Source organism: Malurus melanocephalus, unplaced genomic scaffold, assembly GCF_030028575.1.
Source record: "Malurus melanocephalus ecotype Western Australia unplaced genomic scaffold, MMel_1.1 scaffold_111, whole genome shotgun sequence".
In the NCBI taxonomy this organism is placed as follows: domain Eukaryota; kingdom Metazoa; phylum Chordata; class Aves; order Passeriformes; family Maluridae; genus Malurus; species Malurus melanocephalus.
Window position 1 is genome coordinate 235,538 of NW_026623343.1, and position 675 is coordinate 236,212.

Below are 675 nucleotides of genomic sequence, written 5' to 3' on the forward strand. Positions count from 1 at the left end.
TATTTCAGGGAAACGGGGAACAGCTCTCCTACACGCACAAGGCGAGACTCGGCTTTCCGGGTGCTGCGCTATTCCATGACATTCACRGGAAGAAGATCCGACCTGTGTATCCAACTGCAGGATAAACATTTACCCATGTTTGCACGGGTAAATCACCACAGCCGCTGCACACCACCACCGCTACAAACACTRCAATTCCAAGGAGCAGCCGCAGCCCCCAGAACGCCGCAGCCTTGCACGGGAAAGGAGAATCTTCCCGTTCCGGGCGCGCCGCTCGCCCCGGGCCGCGCTGGGCGGTTCCACGGCCGCCGCCGCCCTGCTTACCAGGAATCCCACGGCGTACAGGCACCGCACGAAGCAGGCAGACCCGGCCCGGCTCCCCGGGGCCCTCGGGCCTCCGCCATCCTCATCCTCCTCCTCCTCCATGAGGGCAGCGGCCGCCCGGGCCTGCGCAGTGCTGGCGGCGGAAGCGGCCCGGCCCGGGGCTGGCGGCGGSCACAGCTCTGGGTGTTGTTTCGTTTCGTTGGGCTCAATGTCCTTCGCGTTTCCTCTTTTTCTTTTTCGGCGGAAAGAGTGAGCGTCCCTGCCGGCCTCGGGAGCCGTCGGGATCSTTGCCTCCACCCTCCCACACACACCTGCGTAGGACTTTGCCCTTCCTGCCTTTTGCGTGTTTGT

At 63.9% G+C, this 675-nt stretch overlaps 1 protein-coding gene across 1 annotated transcript in view; it reads right to left on the reverse strand.

The window, feature by feature from the left end:
* Positions 1 to 675, reverse strand: part of MFSD9 (major facilitator superfamily domain containing 9) — a 7,280-nt gene extending 6,605 nt beyond the window's left edge. Inside the window, exon 1 of the mRNA XM_057369464.1 lies at positions 325 to 675. Coding sequence (XP_057225447.1) covers positions 325 to 426 — 102 coding nt within the window. The 5' untranslated portion in view covers positions 427 to 675. The remainder of the gene's footprint in view (positions 1 to 324) is intronic.